Genomic DNA, 27,856 nt, shown 5'->3' with positions numbered 1-27,856 from the left:
CTCTCCGAGGAGACTCGGAACCGTATGCCAAACAGCCAAAGCGGCGTGATTTTTGTGTCAACTTTCCAGTGTTACCTCAGCATTAGTCTTTTCAAAACAAGCACCAGGCAGACCGCCAGACTGAGCGAGAGCAAGGCCTTTCTCTGCGCGCTCCTTTTTGTGCATGGCTTGAGCGAAAGCTTCTCTGTTGAGATCTGAATAGCACTCAGAAGGCATTTCCAGAACACTGTTGCATGACCTGCAATTCAGCACCTGGGAGATAGCAGCAGAACAGAGATGTGTCGGAAAGGAGCTGATATTTTGTCTCCCGAACACATCATCCTATCAACTTTATATTCTTGTTTGTGTATGGGCATGCAATCATTCTACACCATAAAGTGCAAGATTGATGTGCTGGTGCCTGCCACAAACAATAGCTTGGTAGCCAATGGAAGCAACAATCATTCAAAAGGCAAACTGATCGTCTCTCAACAACTTTTTCACGTTCTTCACAAAGTTAACCTATTTTTAAATCCATCAAACAGTCTAGCATTTGAAACAAAGGTAAAGGAAAACCACACATAGCCAGAACAGTACAATAAACCTAAGGGTAGCATGACGTCTGAAAGTCTAAAACTACATTCAATCCGGTTTAATTAAGGAAAACAAACTGGAAGGACCCAATCATCATCTCCACGTCATTCACTCAGACATCCGGATCTAAAGAACCCAAGGACCTAAATTACCTGGCGTACCCATTTGCACGTCGCCCAAAGCCTCTATCAGGGCTTCCATATGGAGAGTAAGGTAGGGACCTCGATCGTTCTCTTCTTGACCTACCACCATAAGGTGATCTCCGAGGGGGAGGGGAATAGTCACGACCACCTCGATAAGGCGAGCGTCTTGGAGATCTACGATAGCCACCACCATAGTCATCACGATCATAGCCTCCACGATATCTTCCACGGTCATGTCGATAGCCTGCCACAAGGACACGAGCAAAGATGAGTGAAATGGAGACTAGCACCACTGCAGAAATTTAATTACGGATTCAGGGGGGAGAGCAATTAGGTGATAACAAGGATCATATTTTGTTCAGTTGGGGGGCAAAACTCACTGTTGTCACGAGAACTTTTCATACCAAGGTAATGTCCAGGTGTAGGTGTTCGTGGACGTCCCCTCCTTGACTGAAAAGAAAACAAGAAATAGCTCAACTCTTTACAGCTTTCCCCGAGCCCAAGCTGACCATATAATTAGGACATAATGATGAAGATGGTGTGCCACATGAAACAAAAGATCTTGTTGAAAAGCATATAGCAGAAGTAGTAGTCTTATTTCAAGGCCTTGTATTTAAAAAACAGAAAAGACTACCAAAATACTAAAAACAAGACATGACTGGCAGAGTTGCTAGATGAATGCTATGTGCGAGATACCATATATGCCCGATTAGAGAGATGATAAAGTCCACTGATTAGTTGTTGTAAGAGTTGAAGGTGAATTGCTGAAGTTGTTTAGTTGGAAATTTTGCTAGGTTAAGTTGGTGTGATGCATGGAAAACCGTTAGGCTGGCCATTCATCAAGCTGTATGACTAAAGTTGAAATGGATGAACTGATCATCTTGATTGCTGCCAACATATCTGACGCAATGTCTTCTGAATATAGCCAAAAACCTCCAAGTCAACGAAAGGATAAAACAAAAGGTCCTGCATGCTATAATCGATGCAGCCATGGTGCAAAAAATTACCTTCTCCACAGTTATGTATCGCCCTTCCAGAACTGACTGATTGAGATATTTCACACACCGCTCTGCATCTTCAGTTGTGTCCATGGTCACGAATGCAAAACCTCGAGAGATGCGTGTACGGGGTTCAACAACTAAACGGCATCCAACCACCTAAGAAAATACAAGACATTAACACCACCAAGCCAGCACAATCAGAAAAAAACATGAAATTTTCACAAAACCAACCTTTCCCTCTCTGGAGAAGTGGTCCTCAAGATCCCTATCTGTAACCCTAGAAGAAAGGCCTGTTACATAAAGAGTATTTCCAGGATTTCTTGCATCACTCCTGCGACCGCATGCAATAGATTTCTTGTTGGAGAATATATTTAACATAACAGATTTATATTTTAAACATCTTATGTGAATTGATGATACAGAAAAAAAAAAATCTGAATACTTGACAGACCTCCCACGGCTTCCAGACGGTGATCGCGTCCGAGACCTCGGAATGGGAGACAAGGACCTGGACTGGGAGCGACCCCTAGATCGGGATCTTGACCTAGAGTGATGCTTGTACGGAGATGGGGACCGTGAAGACCTACAAACACTCAAAAAAATATGAAGTAAACCATCCAGAAACTAAAAAGTTAAACATACACAAAGATGTTAAAGATAACTTTTCATTTGATAACTAATTCATTCATTTACTACAAACTAGCAAGCGCCTGTTATATGGCAGTAGACCGGCAGTTTAATGTAATCAAGCTTGAACAGAAGGCACTGGTGTCAACTGACCTCTTAAAGAATATTAAGAAAGATCAAGAAACATATCAGCTTAGGAAGAACCATGAGAACGAATAATTCTGCTAAAATTGTAAAAAGTTTAAGAAATTCAATATTTACCAAGTTACCATGTAAACTCTGCAAGCAACGTCGAAACTGACCCATAATTTTTATTTAATATGTTAACCAAGGTTAACACTATTGATAGAAAACAAGCCATCCAATACCTCATATAGAGTATATTATCAACTATCAACCTAGCATAAAGTCATTTGCTCCACTCCCAATCATGTCAGCCAAGAAGCTAAATTCATAGTAATACACAGTGAAACATATCATATCAATTGAGACACTAGTCTCTTCCACTTAACTTTCTATATGCTATTCTCATAACATTCAGACATGTCTTAAAAGTTCGAAACATGTCTAGTCATCACTGCTAGCCTATATAAAGTAATATAAATCAGAAAAGCCTCTGTAGATTATGGTTCCTGCAAAGCATCAACTGAAAAGTTTATGAATCTATTCATTGCTCAGTAGTCCATCTCTGTGATAAAGTGTAGTCATTTCTAGCTAAGCCCCACTGATTTCAGTTTACTACCAAAAATGCTGAAGGCATAATTAAAGTGTCAAGATCAGCCTTTGCTGTAGGAAGCTGTATGTGTTGACTTGAGCATCGTGCTAGGGAATCCAATCATAGACCTACAGTCACCTTGGCAAGATGTTTATAGTTTACATGGGTAGCATATAACGCAAAACCTGGGTGCACAATTTCCCTATTAAAAATTGAACTGTAAATTGATGTATGAATTGGGCAATCCTGAGCCCTTCAGGTTATAATGGCCCAAACTTAACAAGTTACAGTGCTGGCTCTTGGTTAAAAGGCCCTCAATATCAGGTTTCGCTGAAGGGTTGGTAAGCTAAAAGCTAGTAGAGCCATAAAGGTCCATTGCATGATTCTAAATGACACGTCAATAGTTTGCAAATTTTCCATCAAGTTTCACACATCTAGTAGAGATGTGCGCCATTTGCATTGGACAGAGAGAACAGAGACGTGTCTCACTAACCATTGTATAGTCCATCAGATTAAGCTTCTCTAGTTCTCCCCAAGTGGAGACCATATTTTCCATGTTGGCATCATCAATGATGAGGCTGGAAACATTACAGTTGCACATTAATCATTTACAACGGGTCACTGCAGCTAGCCTACATCACAAACACTGCTTGTCCAGTCCCATATGTGGAGTAGGGAAAAGAAATCAACTATACTTAAATCATTGTCATCATTCTAATTCTTTAGCCAAATCAATGACATTTGTAACACGCTCATAAGTTAGGACCAAAATAGTTAACACAAGATGAATTTTTGTTAGACAGGGGAACTGATACAGTTTATTTCAAAGTGATTTTAAAGATAACAAAAACAATTCCTTGTTTTGATGTTTAAAGGTATCTCAATTGTTTACCCTAAAAAGTTAAAGAAGAGAATGTTTTTATGTTAGTAAAAAACAAAATTGATGCTAACTTTGAAAACATAACAAGAAATCCCAAAGGATACTAACTAACAGAAAACTTCGCTACTTGATTGCTAGGGATAAGATTTCTATTGGATGTTATGATATCCCCAGTATTTTGCTTGTTAGTCTGTTTCTGCAAGTATGGGGTGACAAAAACATTTATTTCTTTGGTATACCAATAATACTAATGGGAAAAAATTGAGCAATCAATTTTTGGAAAGACACTTCCAAAAACAATACAACTACGATTACATTAATTAATGCCTTGTGTCTATATAAACATGAGGCACGGACATCCAGGATTAGTATATTTTCTTTCCATAAGACAGGCTACACAACATATTCACTTTTTTATTGGGTGTACCCTTGTTGGCTCTAAAAAAAGGAAATGACAAGGCGATTCTTATAAAAATGAGTGTGCATGCGCATTTATCAATGCAACTAGAGAAGTTGGGCAAAGAAGCGACGGTAATTCAGAAACCAAAACATACAGCCCCACCACTGGAGTGATAATAGAAGACAAAAAGGAAGATATCAGAATATCATACTCTTCTAAGACATCTGAAGAACCACCAGATACATAACTACAAAAAAAATATAAGAATAGAACGAAAAGAAAGAAAGAGATCACAATATCACAAAATCCGAAGACATACTAAAAGATGATTGATATGTAATTATGCATAAGAACAGGAAAATTACCGACAAATCACATTTTATCTATTTAAGGTCACAACATCGTGAATCCTCTTTAGGTATTAAGAAACAACACTATGTAAGCAAGTTGTTTTATCAAGATCATCAATTTAGCACCTAAACTTTATCAAAAAGGATACCAAGAAACCATAAGTTAGAAAGAGACCTTGAAAGTAACATCTCATAGCCCTAAAAACCATGAGTTCAAAAGAAAAGAAAAGAAAAGAAAAGAAAGAAAGCAAGGTTCGCCATCTCGATAGTGGACCTGTACCAATACAATTCTATTACAATGTAGGTACGCCCGGTATGGTACCTAGTTCGGCGTACCAAATGTTAGTACGTCCTTCGTACCGCATATTGAGTCTATACCGATATGGTATGGTACGATAAGTATGCACCGGTACCAACCAGTATGGCAAACCTTGAAAGAAACTACTACACTTAGGAATGACACATCAACAAGATCCTAGCCGCATGATTCGGTCTTGGGCTTACATCATGGTTAAGATTTGTTTTTCGAGGGAGAGAGGGTTTAGTTACTTCTTTCTTTTTTTTATTCTTTTTTTTGTTGGGAGGTGGTAATTTTAAGAAGGGAGAAAAAAGAGGAGAGCATTTACGTCCTACCACTAGTCACCAAGGTCACTCATTGTTGCCTTATTTACTGGTCTAACTTGAAAAAAATCCAAAGTCTTATTGATCTAAATTTGGAATTTACCTCTCGATGAAGTGCTCTTTATGTTCCTTTAATAAATACAGAGTTGTGATAGCCGCAAGTTCGGTTGCACTGATCCGACCAACACGATATTGTTAGGCATGAAACAATTTGACCCAAACAAACCCAATTGACCGTATTTTCAAACAAAAATGAACGTTTGCTAGTATATTGTCTAATTGAAGGTTTGCTGAATTGTGCCGAACCGGCCAATTTGGGGCATACCAAATTAGACCGGTTGGGGACCGGCATGTTTCAGCCTATTAAAACGGTATGAGGATCAGTTCACTTAAATTCTCCCTCTCCAGGCTATTAAATCGCAATCGACCTCTCCCCCGGCTTTTAAACCATGTTCGTCTCGGCTATAAGTCGCATTTGGCCCCTTCCGTGGCTTTTAAAACACGTTAAGCACCTCTCCTGGTGCGCAAAAAAAGCTCCTTCAAGAGAGCACCCCTCCCCCCTTGCGAACACAACCCGCTCTTGCCCCCCTCCTTTGCCCGCTCGTGATGGTCCACCTCTCGACCACCTACGATCTGGTAAGTCTCTCTCTCTCTCTCTCTCTCTCTCTCTCTCTCTCTCTCTCTCTCTCTCTCTCTCTCTCCCCGAGTCGGGTTAGAGTTTCCCTCTTCAGCTCTCCCTATGTCAATACACCCCAGAAAGGGCAAGGTAGGTACCCCTTCCAATAGCGGTTCGGCAAACCTTGGTCTAAACATGCCAATTTGCATCCCTATTACCATCCAACAAGCATAGATTAAAAAATCAAAATTGTATAAGCATGTAATAAGAAAAGTATAGTAAAATGATACTAAAGTTTTTCAAATCACATAACAAAATATCATGACATGTGACACCACAATAAGTTCATCCATCACCATGAAATTAAAAGTCTAAAGAAAAGAGATTAAGTGATCATGTATTCACAAGCATATTTCTGCTAATCTTGGAGGATAGCTTCATACAAAACATTTCATCCGTATCAATGACATAAAATAGAATGTCTTGAATGCCAAATTCAAGTGCATCAAACTATCAGTTGAACTTAATATATTTAGAAAACAAACAATAATAAAAAAAATAAGAAATTCAATGAAGATTAGGGAAAACAGCATGTCCGTGTATAAAACCTATAACATGGGCTTTTTTCATACTGATCTACAAAAAGGGATCCAGAAAATTTCATATATTCAGAAATATTATGTAAGAGAACCAAGAAAAAACCATTAAACTTGCGGGAAAAGGAAAAATAATTGCCAGACAATTTAAAACCACTAAGATGTTTCTAAGCTATATCTAGAGAAGGGACTTTATTGATCTTGAGCCATAATAGTATGAGCCAATGACATCTGAGAATTTCTCCTATTCTTAACTTATCAAAACCACAATCTAATTCCATCCTGCTTCAGATGTTTGATCAGTAGCAACTATAACCAGTATGGGTACAGATAGATCATATCATATCAGTAGCTTATACTCGATTCCATGTTTGAAGACTCTTGCCAACCAAAAGATAATTTAAATAAATTACCTCGGGAAAACCTCTTCTGATCTTTTACTTCAAAATCTCAGCAATATTTTTCAGGTGAATAATATGAACATAGAAACAACAATCACACAATCTACATGATGTTGAAGACTTGAAGCTCTAACTACTAATATTTAAATAAAGTTTAACAAGCACATGATCCGCATAAGCCACATGTATGTGTTTGTAAAGAGCTTAAACCTTATGTGTAGGTACAAGACCAATAAACAAACCATATAATACACATTTTGTGCTGACAAGGACCAAAGAATCAAAGAATGCATTCAGAAAGTGAACCAAATTAATATTTTTATGATGTATATGCTCAACTAAAGTTTCTGACACCAATCCCCCACCTCCTTCCTGCTCTCCCTGCATGCTTCTTGAACTCAATGCTGATCATCCATAAAGAACATATAAGAGGAAAACTAAAGATTGCCCATGAGTTATACAAAATCAGCCAACAAGGGAGGGATGGTGTAGGAGATAGTATAATGACTGGATAAAAGGAATAGAAGTGCTAAATCTAAAGGGTGGCTACAGAAAGTGAACTCAAATACATAAGCACGAGTCATGAGATTCAGAAATTTAGGATAACAAACAAAAGTCACTAAAGACTAATGCCGGTTATAACAAGCATTATATAGAACTGTATGTATAAGCACTTAATGAAATAATAAAAAAGCCAATAAAACCAAGGAGAGTCCCATTTCTAAAGATCAGCAAATATGTCACTTCCCTTGCTGAAACAGCCATGTGCATCCGGACTACATGATCAACTTTTACGTAGCATTTAAGCCAAACAAGAAACGGAAATTACATCGCATCCAGATTAATTTTGAAGGAAGAAGCTAGTTCAAATAGAGGCAATGTCTGATACGTAATCTGACAATAAAGAATACACTGGACAGATGCACAACTGCCCATTGCCCAACATAATTGCATGACTGCCTTGTTATTATAGGCAATTCAACCCCCCCCCCCCCCCCCAAAAAAAAAAAACAGAGGAAAAAAAAGGAAAGAAAAGGAAAGTGTAAAAAGCATCCAGTCCAAAACCAGCATGGGAAAATACAAATGTCATCTAACCAGTGATTATTTTGTCCAAAACCAGAATGGAGACAGCATGAATTTCCTCTAGGCAGTGCAGTTTTACAGACATGAGGAGGGTAATCACCGCCTATCAGTTAAAGAACCTCAAAATCCTCTTTCCTTGACCTGGATAGGCCAATTGAGAATTTGGAATTTTACCCTTGTAACGAAGTGATGATATTAATTCCTTTCACCATCCTTTGATATCTACATCCGTAAAATTACCATAGAAAAATAGTTCAAAAGTTATCTTGTTCCAGAACGTAAACATACACACATTTTCTCATGATAATATCCATCAAAATTACTTCATATATAGGGGGCTACAGTGCAATGGCACAATTCAAGTCCTGGGAAGCCACTTTGTGTTTAAACAAATGCCAAAGGTTAGGCCTGTCACGCCTGATGATGAAGAATGAGCGGATGAGTTGTGGTTAGGGGTGTCGAGAATATAACGGGCACTGACCCCTTTTTTCTAAAAAAATTACTTCATAGATCATTAATAGATGATATGAATGACAATAACAGTCAAGAAAAGCTAATTCTTGCATAGCCAAACATCATTCCAGATGAAATAGAACCGTCAATACACCAGAAAATGCAGACAAAAAGCAGCCCAAACCCTAAAAAAAAAATCAAAAAATTGGAACCAAAAGCAGCGAGAGTGACGGGGACAAATCCCAAAACCCTAGCAATCCGAACCATAAAAACATAGAATAAAACATAAAAAAAAAAACTCAGCGTAGAAAGGAAGATGAATTAGGGTCTTACCTTCTGCGAGGAGAATCCGCCTGCGAGGAAACGAAAGAACAAGAAAACCCGAAGCATTAAGAGACGAGACGAGGAGATAAAGTCGAGGACAGGAAGGAAAAGGAGGGGATCGAGGGAGAAGACGAGTACCATTTGGGGATGGAAGTGGTGAAACCCTAGAAGGCGGAAATCTGGATGCTAGGGTTTTTCGTCCTCTTCCCGAAAGAGGTTCGAGCCCTTTAGGCAGGATGGGGCTTATATATACGCCAGCCGTAACAGATACCCGTGGGCCGTGGGAACAATTCTCTCAGGACGCGTCCATAGAAATTTCTATACGGCCTAAAAAAAAAGATGCCGCTCTACCCTCTATCTTCGCTAATAACTTATTAAATCAAACTTTAACATCCGAATTACTTACCGTTAATCAGAAAACTGCAAACAAATCCATGAACTACTTAATGTTAATATTGTTTACTGGTAAAAGAAATACTCATATACAAAGAAAATACATCTCATGGACGAATAGAGAAGTTATTGACCCATATAAGCCAACTCAAACAATTTAGAGCCCTCTTCTTGAGTAAGAAAATTCATATATAAATTCATGAACCTAACACTATGAGACCAATTGATGCAAAATCAAATAATCTATATAGTTAGGATATGATATGTTTATGGGCTCCCCTAGAGTTGTCACAGAGATTCGCGGCATGGATAACTTCTGTGATCTCTATTAATTTTCTCATAGTTAATCAATTTGTAAATGTTGGAATTTGGATTTCAGTTTCCTCAGACCTTCACTAAGTAACAGGCAATGTAGGATAATCATAACCAAATTTGGTCTAGTATGAATACACATCATGTCTCCAACTTTATAAAACAACTTGCCGAAAACTATATTTTGTCTAAGTGCAATTGTATCCCAACAACTATGTCTATTTTAATATCGCCTGCAAATTCTTTCTTATATTATACAAATATGATGACTCATATTTCATTATAGCTATAATTTTCACAGTTGTATAAACACAAGAAACTATTATGATAAATCTCTAATATCAAAAAATGAAAGCTTTCATCCGATGTTTTGCTACTATGAGGGAAATCAAATGTATTGATTTTTCAAGCCCTTGTTGACCATTGTTGAGATTCTTTAGGGCACTCATTCTTCTTCTTTTTAACCTATTTCCATGACAACTTATCTCACCACATTTTTGAATGCATTGTTTATATAAAACCTTCCTCTGTGATGCTTTTTCAAGCTAGACTTGGATTTTGGGAGGCCATATTAGCAACATGCCATTTGATTGGAATGCCTGCAAGAAACTTGTTGACCTAGCTTGAGAGACCATGAGGACCGTGCTTACAATAATATGTCCACTTCCTCTTTGAATCCCCCTTAAAAAAGGGGGGGAAAGTAGGTAATGTTTCTTTTCTCCAGTTTGAACTAGTCCCGGCATTCCAATCGCCGGAGCTTTTATATAAATCTACTTGACATACCACTCAGGTTTGAAATAGTCAAAAAGAAATAGACTTGGCGTTCCAAACGCCCTTGATAGAAGAATCTTTTGTGAAAATCTAATTTCTATAGGCATTTTTGGGTAATCTTTTTCTCATCAAGTTTGAACTAGTCTCGTCACCCGCGTGCCGAGACTAGTTCAAATTTGCATGGATGGTTTTGCGGTATGATCCTCTTGGGTATTTTACTTCACGTCTGAGTCCCTTAGTTATTTATACTTCACGTCTAATCCTCTTGCGTGCCGGGACTAGTTCAAATTTGCATGGATGGTTTTGCGATATGATCCTTTTGGGCATTTTACTTTACGCCTGAGTCCCTTAGTTATTTATACTTCACGTCTGATCCTCTTGCGTGCCGAGACTAGTTCAAATTTGCATGGATTGTTTTGCGATATGATCCTCTTGGGTATTTTACCTCACGTCTGAGTCCCTTGGTTATTTATACCACCCCAACGGTCACTTGCCTCCAACAGCATGAAAGGAAGAGAAAGAAGGGAGAAGAAAGTGAGGAGACTGCTTCTCGGATTCAATGGGTTTTAGGGGTGGCAGCAGTGGCAGTGTGTTAGCTCTTCTACCACGATGAACGAGTGCAGAAGCGTTGGCAAATGAGAAACTATAACTATGTTCTCTACCTCCCTGTCTTTTTAGTTCTGATTTAGTATCTTCTTAATTACAAAATGAGATATTGTAAATATAAATACTTTTAAGGTATGTTTGGTCGGAGAGAGTTGGACACTGAAATAGAAATAGAAATAAAAATGAATAACTTCTATTCTAGCCTTTTAGTTGAGAGGAGTCTCATTCTTTATCCAATTCCAAAAGAAATGGGATGTCTCAATCCCCAAAATCCAATCTTCACTCTTCTTTATTATTCAAATTCGATTCTGATTCTAAATTCAATCGTGAATCAAACACATCGGAGAATATGATAATTCCAATTTTTATTCCAATTCATTCCGATTCCGGTCACGAACCAAATGCATCTTTAATCTCTTCATTCTTAGTCTAACATGTAATTAGGAATTAATTCAGATACTCTGACTAATAGCCAACGTGTTTATCTCCGGTTGGGACCGATGCTTCTTTCATGTACCTTGACATTAGATCAGAAATGGCATTGATCCTCTTTCTCCTTCTTTTTTTCCTTTTTTTAATGATAGCAAAGTTTCCATTATATGAAGCCTTTGTCAATAGTTTGATATTGCTTGTGATAATGGAGGGTTCATGCCGGTAGAGAGCTCGTCATAAAAGTTCTCTAAATTTGGTAGATACTTATTTTAGTGTTTTATATGTATAAAATGGTTTTAGTCTCGGCACTAGAACTCTAGTCGCCAGAACTAGTTCCGGCTTGACATGGCAGATCTTTTATGTAAATCTAATTTTGAAGGGGCTCATCTGTAATATCTTCTTTTATGTTAGTCCCTTTAGAACTTTAAAATTTATTTCGTCATCGTCATATATAGACCATGGAGGAATTATTTGATTTAAGTCCCTTTAGAGCTTTGATGCCTCCACTCTAACGAAGAAGGTAATAAATAAAGTCATTTTGTGGGGAATAGATTGGTTAGATCGCTATTCGCTCCACTCTAGCTTGCTATGGGCAAAGATAAAAAATGATGGAATCAAATGAACCACCACTGAGCCAATTGACCGTATTAAAATCATATGATTGATTGATTGATTATGCTAAATTTAGTCGGCCTTACTAAACTTTACCTTGATTGATTTGTGATTGATTGTGCCAAACTTAGCTGGCCTTACCAAATTTCGTCAGCCTCCTAGTCTATATAAAGGTTGCTCATGTATATTGTAAAGACATGCAGAAATATAAAATGCTGTTAAATTTAAAAAAAACCTCCACTTTGCTTGAAGATCTATAACGAGAACTAGAGATTACATGATCAAAGGTCCTCATAAGCTTCGGTAGCATCCCCAAGGAAATCAAAGGATCAAAAACTCCAAAAGCCGAATAAAGCATAAATACCTAAAATCAATGTAATTGGCAAGCCATGGGTTTATATTTAGGGGTGCAAATAGGTTGTATTGGACTGGCTCTTGAGTGACCCCGACCCGACCAATTTCTCATTTAGGTCCTAATGTTGGATCTAAACCCAACCTAATAGAAAATCGGGTCAGATCTATTATAAATTTTTTGACCGAACAAGTTATCTAGGTCGAGTAATGTCGATGTATAAACCGGTTCCAACCCCAAAAAATCAATTTCGAATTCAATCTGAGTCACACATGGAGGTCTAAAGTGAAAGAGTTAAATTTGGACAAAACAAAATACCAACTTCATCATAGGACATGAATCTATCTTCGGAAGCATGTTATGACATATTCAGCATGATAATTTCTTCCAATAAAGCCCAAGAAACAATTGAAAAGACTTTTAAAATTTGAGCATTCCCTATGCATTATACCAATTATTATGTTTAAAAAAATCTAATAGTCTCAAACGAAGTATAGATAGAATGCCGAGTAAATCACGACATCAATCTACAATGTACAATCTAAAAGTCAAACTTCTATTTAAAGATATCACTCGATTATCTAGTTTGACACAACATTCTCGGTGAATAAAATTAGATCAAGAAGTTTAGACTGGTAGGAAGATCATGCAATTCATTTCAAACCAATTAATTGAAGATGGATGCCACTATTAATTGGTTCTACAAATTTTGGTGCACAATTCTAAGTGTTTCCAAGCACCATGCTTTCATTTCTACCATATTATGCACAACTAAAATTTATAAATGTACTTTGTAGATTTTCTACATGCTAAGACCCGTATGTAGGTTAAAACATCAATTAAAATAAACTTATGCGACCGGTTCTATGATTAGCGTTTTATAAATCATGAAGTGAAACGAGGAATGGGATCAAAAAATATAACAACAAAGGTAATTAAATATTTTATTATTTATGGTTTTTAATTTTTTAACCAATATATTGGGTTTGGGTCAGGTCGGGGCGAGTCAAGTTAGAATTCAATAAAGTCGGACCTGACCTGAAATATGGAAGGGTCCAAATTTGGAACCCGACCCGGCTCTATAGGGTCCTTAAATCGGGCCCGGATTGGATTTAAGCAGGTCGAGTCGGGTTGGGTCACAGGTTAATCCGACCTATTTGCAGCCTTACCTATACTTGATTCTCAAATAATTTAAACTAATATATTTAAGTAACTTCATTTTGATAAGTACTTGTTTCTTTTCAATCAGTCCCAAATAGTTCTAACTCTTAATCTAGTTAAATCCGAACAAGTACAAAACAAGATGCCTTCCATTGTTTTGAAATCCAAAAAATGCCCCTTGTTGTAGAGACTTTATCAAAATGCCAAAATATTTATTTGGTTAAGAAAACTTAAACATATAGAAATAAAAATTGAATATCATTTAAATTTATTTATTTATTTTGATTTTCTCTGTCTCTTATTTATTTTTGTTTAAGAGTCATGTAGAGCCTAAACATAGAGGTTTCATATCCTCTGCTTAGCAACTAGGTTTGAGTTCAAATCCTCTATGTTGCATCCCTAAGTACTTAGACTTAACTAATGAAAGTGCGGATGAATCTTCTCCTTTTCTCTCAAAAAAGCCAACATTGTAGAGCATTTGGTTAGGAAATAAACCTAACAATTTTTAAAAATATGTATAAGCAGAAACTAGTCATATTAGTCAAGTATAAAGCGTATTAAGAGAAAGATATGATAAGCTGATACAATTTACGACTCTTCATCCCCCTTTTTTTTTTTTTTTTTTTTCTTTCTTTCTTTCTTCCATCTTCGTGTTTTTAACAAATTTGCTCTGGACCAGAATTTGTTTAAAAAACTGTAGTTGGACAAAATAGGAATAATGTCTGACGTGACTATTCCTAATTCCAGTAGGAATAGATATCCCTATTCCAGTGGACAGAGATATTCGTATTCCGGTACCCCAATCAGCTCCGAATTAAACAGCTTATAGTTTCCCTTCCCACGTAGCCGTTGGATGTAAATCCAGCGGAAGCTAAGCCGGCAACCCATAAAAACAGCCTTGTATTAAAGCGGCACCACAGTCGCCGTGCTCTTCACTATGCGGACGCCGGTCAGGAAGAGAGGCTCATGGGAGAGAGTTCCGGAGAGTCCTTTGTCGCGAAATAAAACCACAGCGTCCCGGCACCGTTTCGACGCTAGGTTTCCGACGGCGGGACTCAATAAGGCTTCTCTCTGGAGCATTTGGTCGAGCACTGGCGCGGGAAAAGAGGAGATGGGGATCGTCGGCAAGAAGAAGAGGATTTTTCGGCATGGGATCGTGGATTTACGGCAGCGGGAGGTTGGGGACCTCGCCCCGAGAACCTTCGCCCATCGCCTCGGGGCCTCCGAGGTCAGTTCCCAACTTTACCCATCTTTTGTTTTCGTTTTCTTATTTCTTTGATGCTGGGGTGATTGTTTTGGGCGTTTAGGTAGGCTTAGTCTCAATGAGAGATCCTGTACAAGGATTTTTGGGTTAATCTTGTTGTAATTTGGATTCTGCTATGAATTAGGCAGGCAAAAATAATCAGCTTTATAGTGGGAGAGGGTGAGGGGCACATACGTAAGAGAAAGAATATCAACTGAATTTGATGTTCTTATTCAGGTCGAAATTATTTAGTTTCTACAATCTGATTCCAACATAAACTAAGGGGACTGCCAAGCTGGGCAGGAATTTTCAGCCCCATCCTTGTGGCAAGGTTCAAAATATCAGTTTTGGACATTGTTGCCAAGTTTCGTGTTTCCAGTTCGAGTTTTGGACAAAAAAGAAAGAGGAAAAAATATGAAAAGTCAGGAAAAAAAAATAGGGCAAGGAAACATATAATAAGTAATCTTAAGCATGCATTATTTTCTATTATTTAGTGATTTTGGTGTTTTTGAGCTGTAATGCTAAAAGTGCCAAAGAATCATAAGATCACTAAAAACTTAAAAAAAATGGAACATTGAATTGTTTGGTTACAGTTTAATTCTTAAAACACCTACTAGTGCAAATGTCTAAACAAAAATTTACAAACCATCATTTTAAACACCAAGTATGTACTGAGTATTAAAAAAAATAAACAATTGGATATATCATCTTAATGCTTCTGTGATTCAAGTTAAGAATTAGCAGAACTTCAACCTTGAATCTTCTGAATCATGCTATTGAGGAAGGGAGGGGTGGGGTGGGGGGGCTTCATTTACAATGTGAACCACTTTTCTCTTCTTTCCCTTACTAATCTCTTTAAGACCCAAAGAAGTCTTGAATATTTAGAAAAAAGCTACCTTACTCTTGAACTTTACAACAAGACTGCCAAACACTTTCCATTTTATGAACAATATCAAAGATCTTTATTTAGGGGAAATCAAAAATCTATTTTTAGTTCTAAGATTATACTTCTTTAAGATTAGATTTGTCATCCATAATATCTTATCTTTTGACTTAGAAGTTGAAAACATTGTCCAAAGTTGTCACTGTTTAGGCATATTTATTTAGGAAATAGGGAAAAATCACCCTAGAATGACATTAGGTACTACTATACTTGGAGAATTGGCCCCCAAGTGACACTAAATATTGATATAGTAAATAGTAAATATGACTTTTATAGCCATGTTTGGTCCACCAAAATTGGGCTGAAACCAGTCAATCTTGGTTGAAGACAGCCAAATTTGAGTTCAGGGGTCAAGTTCAGCTTGGTTATGGCGTAAACAAATTTGCTTTAGCTGAAACTTCAACCTAGCTATTACCACAACCTTAACTCAAAGACCCTCAGTAATTGACCTCACTGTAACTTAACCCAAACCCATAACCACAACCAAAGACCAAATATAAAGAAAAGCCTTCTAATCAATCTAAACCTAAAACCATCACCCAGACCAGATTCAATTAACCTTTGTAGTATTCAACTATCAGCTTTAAACTTGAAGGGCATCAATAACTGACTAGTCAAGTTCATTTGATAGGAACTAAACAAGTCAAAACATATTCATGGTCCGATTGGCAAAGCTACTTTATAAACTTATATATAGCCCAAATAGTCAGCTCAACTAAAATAGCTAACGAGGAAATCCTATATTTAGCAACCCTGCAAGCCACCAGGTAAATGACCTATAGCAGTATAGCTACCTTTCTGGTCACATTATGTGCACCCAAGACCCATTCTGTGGCCACCATACAAGCTACCTTATTTTATCACCCTAAACTTTACTGTCTACAAAATTAATGATGGCCATATATACTTTTCATTTCTGATAAAGGAAGGGGAAAAGAGGGAAGACTTGTGAGAATTCTTACAAGAGGTAGAAGAGAAAAAGGAAGGATGAAATCCAAGCTTTGGCTACCTTTTTTTTTTGAAAAAAAATCAAAGATTTCCCAACTCAAGTCAAAATCTTAACTATTCTTCTACCTCCAAACTTAAAAACTTTATTCACTTGCCTCTAGCTCCACACCGGAGCTTTACTTCCTTCTGCCACCTTCAAATTTAAAACTTCAGTCCCCTTTCTTTGCTTCCATAGCCCAAAGCTTTCATTTTTGCCTAAAGCTCAATCTAGTCTCCATAACTAGCTCCTTTTGAAACCTACACCATTATCCACCAACCTTTAAGTTCTTCCAAGTTTTAAATCTATATCCCTGAACCATGAATCTAGAGCTTCCTCAGTGCCCTGGACAAACAACTTGTGACCTCAGTTTCTATGAAACCTAAAATCCATTAATTCCAAGTAGGTTATATGGAAATGGAAGGACTAAAAAAGATTTATGTAATGCTCTGCTCCAACACCTGCCTCCACGGTGGTTCCTTCCTATCTTCCTGCATTATTGCATATGGAGCTGCATTTCATCCCTTGGTCCCCCAACTAAGAGGGAATGATTCTTTAAATTTTGATCATGTTTGATGTAGTGCTTAGGAGATATTAAACTTGCCAGCTGGCAAGGGTTTGGAGGGACCAATTGGAGATTAAGAACTTCTTTGCCTTGACAATTTATGTGTGTCGTGGATGGAATCTTGTAATGTTTGGACATTAACGTATTAAATTTTCACCAATCTTATATATAAAAAAAGATTTATTTTGAGTATCTCTTATATAGTCTGCTTTGATAGGATAAGACAATCTTTTAGATAGCCATGTTTTCCCCCTGTAAGTCGATTCTAGAACTAATCAAGTCCTTGGAAAGATTGACCCGTGCAATGGTGTGACAAACTCATACATTTGTGCCCATCTATTATTTATGCGTCCATAGTTATTACTACTTTTATATACATAGTTTATAAAAGATGAGAAAACTTCTCCAGTAACCATCTTGTAGTCCTTTTAGTACTCTGGACAAAATGTTTGAGAAAGCATTTAATAGAACCTCAAATGAATTAATTCTTGAATTGATGCGACAAGTGCAAATTTTCCTGTAACTTTTAGACCCTCCAAAGTCATTTCCTAATGATTTCTTGGATTTTTCTTTATAAGCAAGACAAACAGTTGCAGCAGAAAAAGGATATTTCGTTTAAGGATTAGTCTTTCTCCAATGGCCAGTTGGCATGTGTAGAAAGCACCAAAATGCATTAGCAAATAAGATCTACGAGTTGGACAGATCTATTAGTCCTATTGCTGCATATTATTTTGCGCAAGCAGGTTTCATTTTTGCTTTTGCTCATAACTCCATTTTTTGCTTCACATTCCAAATAAAGTAGCTATGCATTTGATAAGCAGTTACCAACACAAAGGTGAAAGAATTCAATAGTCATTGAATGCTCGAGTTGTATTACCATATATATGCCCCCCAAAAAGTATTTTTGCTGAAATTTCATTTTGTTTAAACTTGAAACTGCTTGATTTGTTGTGTTGGAGCTCTATGATTGCATTGTGCTCATTGTTTCGTAGAATGGCATGTGCAGCCAACTTTATTTACCTTATTTTTCCTGAGCAGGGTCTTATTCTGCGTTTGCAAATCCTCAGAAGGCTAGACAAGCATAAGGGTTGTGTCAATACTGTAAGCTTTAATGCAGATGGGAACATTCTGGTGTCAGGATCAGATGATAGAATGATAATGCTGTGGGATTGGGAGGCCGGGCTGGTTAGATTGTCATTCCACTCAGGCCACACAGACAATGTTTTCCAAGCTCGCTTCATGCCATATACTGATGATCAAACAATTGTGACATGTGCTGCAGATGGGGAGGTAAATGTTCTCTGTCACTTCTTTTCTCATGCTGCCTTCTCTTTAAAATTTATTTTATTTTATTTGATAAGAAACACCTTTATTTTTGTTATGCCCCAGGTAAGGCATGCCCAGTTACGGGAAGGGGGACAGGTAGCTACAATGATGCTAGCGCAACATGAGGGCCGGGTTCACAAGATGGCTATTGAGCCTGGAAGTCCTCACATATTTTATAGCTGTGGCGAAGATGGCCTGGTTCAGCATGTGAGTTTTCGATTCATCTATTCTAGTTGCTGCTGCTTGATGTTATTCTGACGAAGTCCCCTATATTGCAGTTCGATCTGAGAACAAAATGTGCCACAAGGCTCTTTATCTGCAGATCTTTTCAAGATAGATCAGCCTATATGCCAATTGTTCAGCTACATGCCATTGCAATAGATCCAAGAAACCCCAATCTCTTCGCGATTGCGGGAGGTGATGAATATGCTCGAGTTTATGACATCCGCAAGTACAAATGGGATGGATCGACCAGTTGTGGCCATCCCACTGATTGCTTCTGCCCTTCACATCTAATTGGTGATGATGTTGAATTTGGAATCACAGGTTTGGCTTTCTCAGACTCTAGTGAGCTACTAGTCTCATACAATGATGAGCACATCTATCTCTTCTCAAAGGATCAAGGACTAGGCCCCAATCCAATTCCTGCATCACCTGTTTCAGCAATGGATAGAGATTCCCCTGATGGGTCTAATCTAGTTCCATCATCTCCATCTACTACTGATCCAAATTCCAGGTCTGAACCTAAGGTCTACAAGGGACATTTAAACAGAGATACGATCAAGGGCGTGAGCTTCTTTGGTCCCAATTGTGAGTATGTTGTTAGTGGATCAGATTGTGGTCGCATATTTATTTGGAGGAAGAAAGAGGGGGAGCTATTACGTGTGATGGAAGGAGACAAATATACAGTAAATTGTATTGAGCCGCATCCTTATGCCACCACGATTGCAAGTAGTGGCCTTGAGAACGACATCAAGATTTGGACTCCCAGTGCAATGGAGCCAGCTCCACCAGTAAATTTGGAGAAGGTACATACACAATTTTGCCTTCTGCTCCTTGTTCTCCTTTATTCCTAGAAGCACTGGCTTAATGTTTCTGGGATAGATGTTCAATTGATGCAATTCATGTTTTAGTGACAAAAGGATCAAACTAACGGAAAACCACTATGACATTGTTTTAAGCTTACCTTCTAACACTAAGTTCTTTTGTTGTAGTTTTTTATGATCTTAGAATTTAACTTGTTTACTTTTTATGCTTACTCTAATACTAACCTAAGTTAGACTTACACTGAATTTTATTTTTTGAGGAAAACATGCGCCAATTTTTTTTTCTGAGATTTATATGAAAAACAAGTTTTGATTGTATTCTGCTGTTATTTGTTCTGCGGGAAGGTCCTGATGGCTCATTGCTTTGCAACTGATGACTCCGATTTCGACTATGATGATGATGGCGACGATGTTGATGACAATGATGATATTGATTGTGATGACGAGGATGATGATGACGGCATGGATGACTGTGATGACGACGATGATGATGATGATGATGCCACCAGTGATGATGGTATTGATTGTGACGAGGACGACGGCGATGGTGATGGCTGTTGCGATGGCTGTGATGTCAGTGTTGATGATACAACATTTTTCACTACCAGTTCCAGCAGAAGAAAAGATCAGGGCTTTCCCGATATATGTTCCCCCTAGATTTGATACCACAGATTTTGGCTGTGCGAAGGCAACAATCCAGTTCAGGTCAGAGTTGGCTGGATCTTATAATGAATTATACAGGTAGTAATGATTCCTCAGAGCACTCAGAAGATACCTATCCTGGGTGATTGTATAGTCAGCTAAACTGTGTTGCTTCTAGCTCGAACTGCACAAAACAAATACCTACACATCTTTTGAATAAACTATTGCTAGTTTGGTGTTTCTGATGAGCAAGGATACTTGATTTTTTTTCCCCTTAAATTATGTTAGAGCCAATTGTATGTTATTTATAATGAACTTCTCTACTTCTAGATGCTGCTGCTGCTTTTTCATGGTCATTGACAGGAATACCAATCCTATGCAGCAAACCTTTTTATTATGAACAAAAAAAAAGAATCTTCAATGATAGAGATATTGCTATGCCCTTATTTCTGGCCTGGTATTTATGAGATAAGACTTTGCTATGAAGGTTTTAAAGTTAATGAGATAAAAGATGCTAATATGAAGACGAGTTATTCTACAGCGAGTTTATTTTTGCACTAGGAAGTTCTGTGGCATGAGAGGAATTGATATCGGTTTTACTCACCGGAATTGTTGCCAAACGTAAGGTAGCTGAGTATTAAGTTACCAAGACAGTATCTGCAGGTCAAGGAACTTTTCTTGATTTAACGTGTCTCGAAGCATTTTCCTATGAAGATTTTGGAAACAGGAGACAGTGCACAAGATATATGTGCATGCAATACACAAAGGAGCATATTTTTGGCAGGTGTTAACGAAGAAAGGTTTTCTCTGTTGTCATCTGCATTACCATAAAATGTGGCCTAATATTTTTTTCCTCCCCTGTAAGAGAATTTGCCAGCAACATCGAGCGAGAAGCAACAGGAGTACCAGGGCAATTTAATGGCTTATATTTGGTTGTTTTCTTCAGTTTGAAATTGTCTAGCCTTCCATCTCACCTTTCAAGCATATACTTGTATGTATATTGGCAATAAACACCGTGTAGTATATACTCATAAATCAACATTCTTCCAGCACTAGTGCATCGCCAACAGTCTCTTGCAGTCAGCTTTCAAGCATGTCAGTTTTGAAACCTTTTGGTGATTTCTCTAGGATATTTTTGGTTGCTTTGAAAACATCTTGGGAAGAAGGAAAGAAAATTGGAAACGTTCTCGGAACTATTCGGATAATGGGAAATTAGAGAGATACGGTAGTAAGTTTATCAAGTCTGAACAAATTTTAGCTTTTTTTGGTCCGTAAGTTTTTCTTTTCCTTCTCTGAAGATTTAACAGGCTAATATAATGACCTAGTCCTACCACATTAGATTTAACAGTACTTTATTGGCATTGTGCAATAGAAATCATGTACTTTGATCTTCTAATATGTTTCTTATAATCTGAACTTTCTAGGCCGCAACAGTCACCAATAGTTAAAAAACTTTCTCCCTAAGACTTTTAATTCCAAAACAACCAAGCATGCTACCAGTGAGAATATAAGCTTCCATATGATCAGTCAATAGCCCTATAAATAGAAGCAAGTGCCGGTTCGCAGTTAGACTTGGAGATTATGTGCTAAAATCTTGCAACCAGATGCCCGGCCGGGGTTCTATTCCAGGGTTCCATCGAGGCCTCAAAAGAGACTCCTTTTACTATTCTCGCCTCTTGCAGTGCTATTCCAGCCCGAAATCCGTCGCCCGAATCCACGCCCAAATCATCACTACGGGCCACGGCCACAACCCCTTCCTCGCTTCCAAGCTCGTATCCCAGTACGCAGATTTCGGCGGCCGAGGCATCGACGACGCGCGGCGGGTGTTCGACCGCGCGCCCCAAAGGGACATTCTTCTATGGAACGTAATGATCCGGAGCTACGCCAATTCCGGCCCCCAGACTGAAGCCATTGTCCTCTATTCTCACCTTCGGCGGACCTCCGTCCGACCGAATTGCTACACCTATCCCTTCGTGACCAAGGCTTGCGCAGCGCTGGGAGACGAGAACAAGGGCCGGGCTGTCCACGCCGACGCCGTGAGAGCTGGGCTCAACTCGGATCCCTTCGTCAGCAACGCTCTCGTGGCCTTTTATGCTAAATGCGGCGATGTCGAGACGGCGAGGAAAGTGTTCGACGAAATCCCGGTGAAGGACCTGGTTAGCTGGAATTCGATGATAGCCGGTTACAGCCAAAATGATTGCGCCCATGAAGCGATCGCGCTTCTTCACCAGATGCCGCGAGAAGATGCTGTGGGCAAGCCTGATCGTGTCACCGTTGTCGCCCTTCTTCCGGCTTGCGCTGCATTGGCCGCGGTGCAAGAAGGCATGTGGGCTCACTCTTATGTCATAAAGACTGGAATGGAAATGGACGCGGGGTTGGGCAGTGGCCTGGTCAGTATGTACGCGAACTGTGGTCGCTTGGACACCGCCCGAGAGCTCTTCGACCGAGTGCGGGAGCCCAATCTCATTTTGTATAATTCCATGATTCGGGCGTACGGGATGCATGGCCGTGCTAAAGAAGCAGTGGAGACATTCTCAAAGATGCTGGAGATGGGAATTGAGCCGGATGGTATATGTTTCATTTGCGTGCTCTCTGCATGCAGCCATGTAGGGATGGTCCACGAAGGCTTTGAGATCTTTGACATGATGGACAGCTATGGGGTGGAGAAAGGCCAGGTTCATTACGCCTGCATGGTGGACCTGTTGGGCCGGGCGGGGCAGCTTAGACGAGCTGTGGAGTTCATTGGAGGCATGCCGGTCGAGCCGGGAAGGGATGTGTGGGGTGCATTGCTAGGGGCTTGTAGGATATGTAATGACATAGAGCTTGCGGAGGAGGCGGCCAAGAAGTTGTTTCTTCTTGATCCTGAGAATGCCGGGCGGTATGCGGCACTGGCGAAGATGTATGAGGATGTGGGGAGGTGGGAGGATGCGGCGAGGGTGAGGAAGGCAATGAGAGATAGAGGGGTCAGGAAGCCACTTGGATGCAGCATGGTGGAGGTGGATGCACAGGTCCACACGTTTGGGGTGGAAGACGAGTCGCATCCGATGACGGCTGAGATCTACGACGTCTTGGAGCAGCTGCAGAAGTTGGTGATGGAAGATGAGATGGTTGCAATTGGCTGACGCGGTGGTTTGTCATGGAAGAAGTTATTCAGTTGAAGGAAATCAATCAATGCCTGGCTGGATTCTAAAATATTGGTCCATTGCTGCTCATTGCAGCAAGAAGCAGCAGTCAGTCAGAGTGATGATAATTCTTTACATGCCGCTGTTTATTGTGAGTTTGTTCTATACATTAACACATGGAATCCATATTGGTTTTCATTAACATAAAATTTGAGCTGATTAGAAGCAGTGCCATGGTCACCATTATAAGGAGTGTTCCTCGGATGCAAACCATTAAGAACATAATAAAGAGGCTTTTTTGCTAACAAGTATCACTTGTTATTCTTTGTGGAAGAAGCTTAATTTGCTACTCTGTGGATCAGTGTCTAGGCTGGAATAAAACCAAATGGATGCTGAACAACAGATAGTCAGGGCTTTGCGAGAGTAATATCTCATCTCAGCATGGCATGGGGCTCATCAACATTCACATTCCCAAATTCAGTTGCTGAAGCTGTATCTGCCACGAGGCTCGTAGATATTCACCTCTGAAAATTTGAATGCTGAACCTGTATCTGAAGCACCTTCAATAACTAGTGAAACAGAAATATGCTCAGAAAAGGTTCTCTTAGACGTGCAGATAGGTTGATTCCAGTCTATGCTTTTGGCTTATATGTTAGGCTGGCCATAATATATGTATCGAACGAATGTTTTGGTTTTGATCGGTTGGAATTAGCATAGTTTGGTCGGCGAATGAAGCTTATGGTGGTGGCGGAGCCTCCTATCGCGAGTTTGGGTGCCATCCATTTCATGTTTGGACTTTGTTCTGTAATACATGGATGGCAGCTGATATGCGCTAATTAATGTAGCTGCCAAGAAGATAAGAAGAGGCTCGGACGTCTCCATGCCTATTGACAAGAGTGGGCAGGTTTTTTCAATAACATTCTCTTGGACAAGTTGCAAGGTTCTTATTTGGCTTTAGCAACTTCTCAAAATCAACGAGGTGTTCCCAACGACCTGCACTAATTCGAGGAATATAAATACAAGTGGGTGCACCTCTATCCAAAAGCTCGAAAATTTCATCACTATACTCCTCATTCTTATCCTGAGCATACATCTTCCCTTCACTCTTGTTCTTCTGCTCCCTGATAAAGTAATACAAAAGAACTTAGAACGTAAAAGGAAGATTTTAACACCTGAAATTGTCATAAAAGTCACGAAGGTAGCTGGTAAACTCGTCATCATAAAGAAGGCTCTCAGTGCTGGAAACCCCAAGAAAAAGCTTTGCCAGACCACCAAATTGATACGTTGGCACGGCCTCCATGAACCATGTGATGGCGGCACTGCAGAAGGGTGCCACCCCCTTTGTGAAGAAATTATATCCTGCGTTGCACCACGCCAAGTGTTCATCTTGGCGCACCGCCACAGAAATGAACGTATGTGATTGGCATGGTGCACCGTCATATATGGTGCACATGGTGTAGGATATAATTGCTCATCCCTATGGCTATTTTGGATCATCCTTTGGTCAAAGCATCATTTCGCCTGAAGGACCAGCAAAATCATGCGAATTTATGATTAGCAAGTAAAGAACCAAAGGATACAGAATAGGTAATTAATTCCATGAACATGTTGAATTCCATGAACATGTTGATAATAAGTTGGTCATTGAGCAACTATTATAAATTTTACAAGTTAGACAAAAAGAGAGGCAGGTACAAAATTTTTTTTGACCATCTTCTCTTGTCTATTACTCTTCGACTGTTATGGAATTTACTTTGCGGTCATTAGAGCTCAATGTGAGCATCAAGCACATGATGAATAAGAGATTCGGACAATTTTCGGGAAAGAAAGATGTTGAAAGAAATACTAGTAACGTCGATGGTAGGTAAATGATGGAGACAAGGCAAATGTCATGAGAAAAATAGTATAATCTCCTAGGAAATGGTTAATATAAAAGTTGATGAGGAGAAAAATGTTGATCTTGATGGAGAGGCAGGTAAAGAAAGAGGCTTTCAGGTCATGGCAATTATAGAGAGGAAATTAATGAGAACAGAAAGAAAAATGTACCAAAAGAAAGGACTATACTAATTCCATCAATCATAGTGAACAAACATTGACCAAAACTGAACCTTAAAACTTATAGTAGGCTTAAATTCAAGCAATTCAATATAAGTCACAAAAGTTGGCTGGAATGGCACTAGACCTAGCAAAAAGAACTTTGAAGCATATCAAATTTAAACCACACCCTTTAACTAGTAATAGCTGTGGATCAAGCCTAGTGAAGTCAAAAATAACCACAGATCCATACTTCACCCAACCTAGCTTATCATTTGGTCAGATGGGTACATGACATATCATGGACTTGACCTAGCTAAATCCATTCTACCAAGTCCAATCTTCTAGCTTGATTCTAAGGTAAAGAAAAGTAATTAGAGATATAGTAAATTTTATAGTGCCGTAGATTTGATGGCGGCGTGTATATATGGTCAATCTTATAAAAATTATATACTATTGGTTCTTAGTATTTTTTTTTCTTAATTTTCACCGATGAATTTAGACTAGAATGATGTAAAATCTAATTTATTAAAAAAACAAAAAACAAATAAAAGGAGAGACCCCAAGTTACCCGGCCCAGTGAAAAAAACTTACGTGTGCACGCTTCAATTTGGACAGAAAAAATCAAGCTTCTCGTTTTGCTTATTTCCATTTCCTTCTTTCCCCCACCTCTTTCTCACTCCCGGTAGCCAAACGAAAATTCTCCTCCTCCTCCGCCATGGAGTCCATCGCAGCCTCCGCAGCCATCCCCGCCTCCCCCTCCCCACTCTCTCTCTTCTACCCCAATCGCACCTTCTCCAAACGCCCTGCCCTCCTTCCCGTCGCCTCCAAGCGTACTTTCTCTCTCCCAATCTCTTCTTCTCCTCCTCCTTTCAATCGATCCAAACCCTAATCTTCTCTTCTCTTCTCTTCTCTGACCAGATAACGAAGGCGAATCCGACGTCCACTCCGACTCCGAAAGCACCAATCTCGTCCCCTTCCTCAACAACAGCGCCTCTATTTCACCTCTCTCCAAGGTAATCATCCAATCTCTCCTCGCCTTTCTCTTTTGATTTCAGACTTTGTTTTGATTGTTGGGCTGATTGGTTCGTCGGTTCTTGGTAGGATGCGGCGATGGGCCTCGTTCTGAGCGCCGCGGCTGGGAGAGGCTGGACCACTGGATCGGGAATGGAGGGCCCCCCGATTCCCGCCGAATCCGACTCCGACTCCACCGATCGGACGGTCTCCACCTTCCCCTGGTCACTTTTCACCAAGTCCCCCCGCCGCCGGATGCTCGTCGCTTTCACCTGCAACGTCTGCGGCCAGCGCACTACCCGCGCCATCAACCCCCATGCGTACACCGACGGCACCGTCTTCGTTCAGGTATGATCATCCGATTGGAGTACAGTTATATGCCTCTCCCTTTGCTTTTGCTTTGCTCGTTTGCTGAAAAAGATGGAATCTTTGTGTAAAATTCTTGCTTTTGGGATGGGTCAGTGCTGTGGTTGCAATGTGTTCCATAAGCTGGTGGATAATCTGAATCTGTTTCACGAGATGAAGTGTTACGTGAACCCGAGCTTCCGTTATAAAGGTGACACACCATTCAATTACCTGGGCGAAGATGATGGTGATGATGAGAATATCTTCCCTATATTCTGAGATGAGATAAGGAATGATGGCGTAGAATGATCTGTACATTGGTGGCCTCTTTGCTGTCTCTTTATATGATACTAATAGATAAATAGGAAGCATGTATTGATATTGCAGTGGTTCCTTTACTTTGTAGACTCTAAATTGTTCTCAGATGTAAATATTTGTTACTGTTCTAGTGCAGAGCCTTATAGTCTATTAAATCATTCTTCACCTTCCTCTATATATTTGGCTTATTGGATCCTAAGACTCTAAATTGTTCTTAGATGTAAACATTTGTTACTGTTCTAGTGTGCAGCCTAATAGTTAACTATTAGATCATTCCTCACTTGCCCTCTATGTTTCTGGCTTATTGAATCCTATATATGTCTAACTCATTGAACCTCTCAGAGAAAATGAATTTTATGGATTGCGCGTTGCTATGAAGTTTTTCCACATGCATCATTTAAGCTCATCGAAAGCTTCAATCTACATAGACTTTGGTGCGCTGCATTTGTCTTGGTTATGAGAAATGGGTGGGAGATCATTTTGATTATTACTTTTCAGCTGCACTAGTAAAAATTCAATGCTATCTTGTTCCAATGATATCAGCATGACCGTGGTCTTAGCATATTGCTACTTGCGTGTATTTTTTCTTTGATTACTTGCCTTTTGGTTTATTATTCCCAAGAGCTTTATTCTCCCAAGGATGTACTTATTCCTTGCCACCTCTTGGTCTAGATACAACTATATGCAGCATGTCGTGTGCAAACTTATGATTTTGATTCATGATTTGTCACATTTAGAGGATTCAAACATGTGATAGACGTAGTCAACAAAAAGCAAGAACGAATCTTGGCTTCTCATAATAATTAACTTTATTTTGCTCTGGGTAGTCTCTTCAAGCTGCCAATGTGCAA

At 39.2% G+C, this 27,856-nt stretch overlaps 3 protein-coding genes and 1 pseudogene across 6 annotated transcripts; 3 read left to right on the top strand and 1 right to left on the bottom strand.

Moving 5' to 3' along the window:
• Positions 1-463: 463 nt before the first annotated feature.
• On the bottom strand, positions 464-9,044 carry LOC103718922 (uncharacterized). Of its 2 annotated transcripts, none has more exons than XM_008807936.5 (7): positions 8,922-9,044; positions 8,793-8,812; positions 2,169-2,300; positions 1,949-2,048; positions 1,724-1,873; positions 1,097-1,166; positions 464-960 (listed from the first exon to the last, which is right to left on the bottom strand). In XM_008807936.5, exons 1-7 carry the CDS (start codon positions 8,922-8,924, stop codon positions 722-724), a joined length of 714 nt encoding a protein of 237 aa, XP_008806158.1. In that variant the 5' UTR covers positions 8,925-9,044; the 3' UTR covers positions 464-721. The 2 variants fall into 2 exon arrangements, with proteins under 2 accessions (XP_008806158.1, XP_026665010.1); XM_026809209.3 differs by having other exon boundaries at positions 1,121-1,166.
• Positions 9,045-14,337: 5,293 nt separating this feature from the next.
• LOC103718921 (uncharacterized) lies at positions 14,338-20,451 on the top strand. Of its 2 annotated transcripts, XM_017845660.5 has the most exons (6): positions 14,338-14,650; positions 18,197-18,448; positions 18,548-18,691; positions 18,763-18,901; positions 19,031-19,512; positions 19,876-20,417. In XM_017845660.5, exons 1-6 carry the CDS (start codon positions 14,360-14,362, stop codon positions 20,185-20,187), a joined length of 1,620 nt encoding a protein of 539 aa, XP_017701149.2. In that variant the 5' UTR covers positions 14,338-14,359; the 3' UTR covers positions 20,188-20,417. The 2 variants fall into 2 exon arrangements, with proteins under 2 accessions (XP_017701149.2, XP_008806156.2); XM_008807934.5 differs by having other exon boundaries at positions 18,763-19,512; positions 19,876-20,451.
• A 1,213-nt stretch (positions 20,452-21,664) lies between these two features.
• On the top strand, positions 21,665-23,602 carry LOC103718933 (pentatricopeptide repeat-containing protein At3g12770 pseudogene; annotated as a pseudogene). The gene has a single exon (XR_015974202.1). The product of XR_015974202.1 is annotated as a pentatricopeptide repeat-containing protein At3g12770 pseudogene (transcript).
• A 2,367-nt stretch (positions 23,603-25,969) lies between these two features.
• LOC103718920 (uncharacterized) lies at positions 25,970-27,180 on the top strand. The gene is made up of 4 exons (XM_008807933.4): positions 25,970-26,161; positions 26,250-26,344; positions 26,433-26,690; positions 26,805-27,180. Exons 1-4 carry the CDS (start codon positions 26,047-26,049, stop codon positions 26,964-26,966), a joined length of 630 nt encoding a protein of 209 aa, XP_008806155.2. The 5' UTR covers positions 25,970-26,046; the 3' UTR covers positions 26,967-27,180.
• Positions 27,181-27,856: the final 676 nt, after the last annotated feature.

The sequence above is a fragment of the Phoenix dactylifera genome, chromosome 16 (assembly GCF_051530095.1).
Source record: "Phoenix dactylifera cultivar Ajwa chromosome 16, Ajwa_hap1_PhDact_Kaust_v1.1, whole genome shotgun sequence".
NCBI classification, from domain to species: domain Eukaryota; kingdom Viridiplantae; phylum Streptophyta; class Magnoliopsida; order Arecales; family Arecaceae; genus Phoenix; species Phoenix dactylifera.
The sequence above is the reverse complement of the archived record's forward strand: the minus strand, read 5'-3'. Positions and strand labels throughout refer to the sequence as shown.

Coding starts and splice junctions, on each gene's coding strand:
- LOC103718920 (XM_008807933.4), top strand. CDS start 26,047: ATGGAGTCCATCGCAGCCTCCGCAGCCATCCCCGCCTCCCCCTCCCCA. Junction 26,162..26,249: donor CCTTCCCGTCGCCTCCAAGC/GTACTTTCTCTC, acceptor TTCTCTGACCAG/ATAACGAAGGCGAATCCGAC. Junction 26,345..26,432: donor CTATTTCACCTCTCTCCAAG/GTAATCATCCAA, acceptor GGTTCTTGGTAG/GATGCGGCGATGGGCCTCGT.
- LOC103718921 (XM_008807934.5), top strand. CDS start 14,360: ATGCGGACGCCGGTCAGGAAGAGAGGCTCATGGGAGAGAGTTCCGGAG. Junction 14,651..18,196: donor ATCGCCTCGGGGCCTCCGAG/GTCAGTTCCCAA, acceptor TTTCCTGAGCAG/GGTCTTATTCTGCGTTTGCA. Junction 18,692..18,762: donor AAGATGGCCTGGTTCAGCAT/GTGAGTTTTCGA, acceptor CCTATATTGCAG/TTCGATCTGAGAACAAAATG.
- LOC103718922 (XM_008807936.5), bottom strand. Junction 2,301..8,792: donor GCGGATTCTCCTCGCAGAAG/GTAAGACCCTAA, acceptor GAGTGTTTGTAG/GTCTTCACGGTCCCCATCTC. Junction 1,167..1,723: donor GATACATAACTGTGGAGAAG/GTAATTTTTTGC, acceptor TTTTCTTTTCAG/TCAAGGAGGGGACGTCCACG.